This window comes from Penaeus monodon, chromosome 32 (assembly GCF_015228065.2).
Source record: "Penaeus monodon isolate SGIC_2016 chromosome 32, NSTDA_Pmon_1, whole genome shotgun sequence".
In the NCBI taxonomy this organism is placed as follows: Eukaryota; Metazoa; Arthropoda; class Malacostraca; order Decapoda; family Penaeidae; genus Penaeus; species Penaeus monodon.
The window spans coordinates 35,377,685-35,380,505 of record NC_051417.1 but is presented as its reverse complement, the minus strand read 5'-3'; the positions used below and the strand labels follow the sequence as shown (position 1 = coordinate 35,380,505).

Below are 2,821 nucleotides of genomic sequence, written 5' to 3'. Positions count from 1 at the left end.
TAAACATATGGCTGGGGTGAACAGCTGACCGCCGCTTCCGGATCGGGAATTTTTGACATATTTACGCTAGTTGTGGCTAGAGGAAGACTTATTCACACAAAAAATTACAGTGAGTCATAGATGTCTTTTGAGAAAGTCATTTTGAGTGAATCTAAACTGCTGTAGAGTGAATAATAGGAGAAATATGAGGTTGCGTAATCAGGTTATGTATGATCTTCATACCCTGACTCGGAGTAAAGAAGAGGTGCTATAACTATTTTTATATTTTATAAAATATTTTGTCATATCAGTAAACTTGCCTTTAAGAAATCGAAACGCGGCTTAATAAGACATTTCTGCAATATTTTGATGGGAAAATATATGGCTATTAGTTAGGCCTCCAGAATACTTACCATGTTATTTGGAAAAAAAACACGTATAATGAAGTCATTTGATGTTATTACAATGTATGTTGCTGCCGATGATTTGTCCTTGACCCTGAAATTCTCTTTAAAGTTTATGACTTTTTTAATATCATTGTATTTTATATTAAATACTGTGGCTGTTTCAAAAGGAAAGTCTTAAAATTTATGTCTTCGTTGAGCATCTATGTAGAAAGGGTTGTGTCAGCACTAACCATCATGTGCATATCAAAGGGTTTCATAAGACTGTTTATACTCATTAAGCAATGTAGGTTCAGTTTTGAGATTCTTGGGTTCCTTTTAACAGTTATGTAAAATGTTTTTAATATGGTGTTACATAACATATCCAGCTCTCTTCTTGCCTTTGCCAGTAGAGGGAATGAGTGAATTAGGGATAGACGGATATGTAAATAGCCAGAAGTACAGATCATGATCTTTCTCTTCATTACTGGCTTATTATGAGCTGTAACTTGACTACCTTGTTTTTTTTTTTCTGTCAGAAATGTGAAGTAGACGCTTTGTTGCGTACATTCACTTCTTTCTTCTCATGTCCTTAATATTCTTGGTATGTGAAGAGAAAAAGGGCAGTCAGATGTCTCTTGTTAGAATATCATATATATTACTGAATTCTTTATAAATAGTATTGATAGAAAAATAATGAGTCCCATGGTTGATGGATATATATAACAAGTGCAAAGCAGATGAAAATGAGTGCATATGATTGAAGCTTGATTAAGATGGTCTATGTCGGTAGTGTGCCAATAGATTTAAATTAAATATAGTAGGGTATAGTACAGTACTTGATGTAGGATAACATTGCAAGAATATGAACATTATTTACTTATATTAGAAGTGGATGATATAACATTGGAATTAAAGCCTTTTATTTTGCTTAAGGTCTAAAATGTAATATTTTACACATCCATGGATAAAATTATCATTCCAAAAATAAGCAATTGGTTGCCTGAATACATAGATAGTTGGTTATTTGTTTGTTTTCCATTTGAGCCCTATTACAACTTTAAAATCATGGTATGGATATTTTTCAGAAATGGTTGCTCGTCACCTTCTAAGACTTGGCCTTTTGAGTGGGGGGGCTGTTATTGCCTACAATGGAGAAGAGGTCCAGTCAGCAGCTGTAGGTGGTTTGAGATTTGGCAGAGCTGCAGTTGCAGTAAGTGTAATTAGTTATAATTCTGTAGTAGTTCATTAGTTTATGTATTAGCATATATATTTAAAGATTATTATTAAATGTGTACAGTATCCACTAATGGACTGTTTTTAGTGTGTTTCTATTCTAATTTAGGCCTATTATTTTAATGAATTTACACAGTGCATAAATGTGCTTATTTAGATTGTATTACTGATTTTTTAAAGTTTGGCCCAGGGAATTAACTTGGCTAAGTAAATAGGATTGCATGCAACTGAGAATAATATGAATGTGACATCAGTTCAGTCTAGTTAATGCTGTATAGATAGTCTGCTATTTTTTTGTGATAATTATATGTCTACATCATTACTTGATGGAAATGAGAAGAGGAGCAAATATGACCAAACCTCAAACAGGATTTTTAAAAACTAATAGGTATTATTAAGTAATTGTAACAGAATCAATAAAAGATGTGTTTGCAAAAATACAGGTCTCCCTCATCCTTGGCCAATTTTATATATGAAAGAACTATATTCCTTAGCCAGAACATAATCAGAAACCCTTTGTATTTAAGAATGAAATTGTGTGTGAACCATGTAAACAAGGGGTTATCATATTCATTATTATCATTCTTGCATTAAAAAGTGATGTGTTGGCAAAGAAAGGTATAGAAAATCTTGAGATATTGCATGAAGATGGTGATGAGGAACCACGTTATTTGTTATGATGCCATCCTAAAGTTAAATGAGTGTTTGACCTTCTTTCAGAAATAGAAAATGGTACAACTTCTAAGCATGTGCTTTGGTGCAGTATTTAATTTCATTCCACTTGAAAGATGTTTGCACCAATTTCTCCGTTCTGTATCACAATGGTAAACTCTCCGAGAGGTAAATGCATGCTTAGCCAAACCCATTGTATTACATTTCATTTTCAGAAAAAAAGATAAAGAAGGTATATTAATTGCTATTCAGAAAAGTGTTAGTGCTCTGTGACTTTCATTCTGGGTCTATTCTGCTTTCCTATATTGACTTTGCTAATTTTCTAATACACAAGCCAGGTCCTGCTATGTTTATAGTACACAAGCCTGGTCCTCCTCAAATAGTCCCTTCATATTTTGGGGTTTGGAGATGACAGCCTCTTACCTAGTCTTTCTCCTGCTGATGTTGCTCTTAAAACAAGTTAAATAGAACTGGATAAAGAACGACCGTTGTCACTCTTCCCCCATCACAACTAAGGCCATTCAAAGTTCCTGTTGACGGTGAGCGCTCAG

General features: G+C 33.7%; 1 protein-coding gene across 1 annotated transcript in view; it reads left to right on the top strand.

Annotated features, from left to right (window-relative positions):
- LOC119593843 (aarF domain-containing protein kinase 1-like) overlaps positions 1-2,821 on the top strand; it is a gene marked incomplete in the record, with an annotated part of 10,094 nt that continues 7,273 nt past the window's right edge. The window contains 2 exon segments of the mRNA XM_037942872.1: positions 1-109; positions 1,451-1,575. Coding sequence (XP_037798800.1) covers positions 1,453-1,575 — 123 coding nt within the window.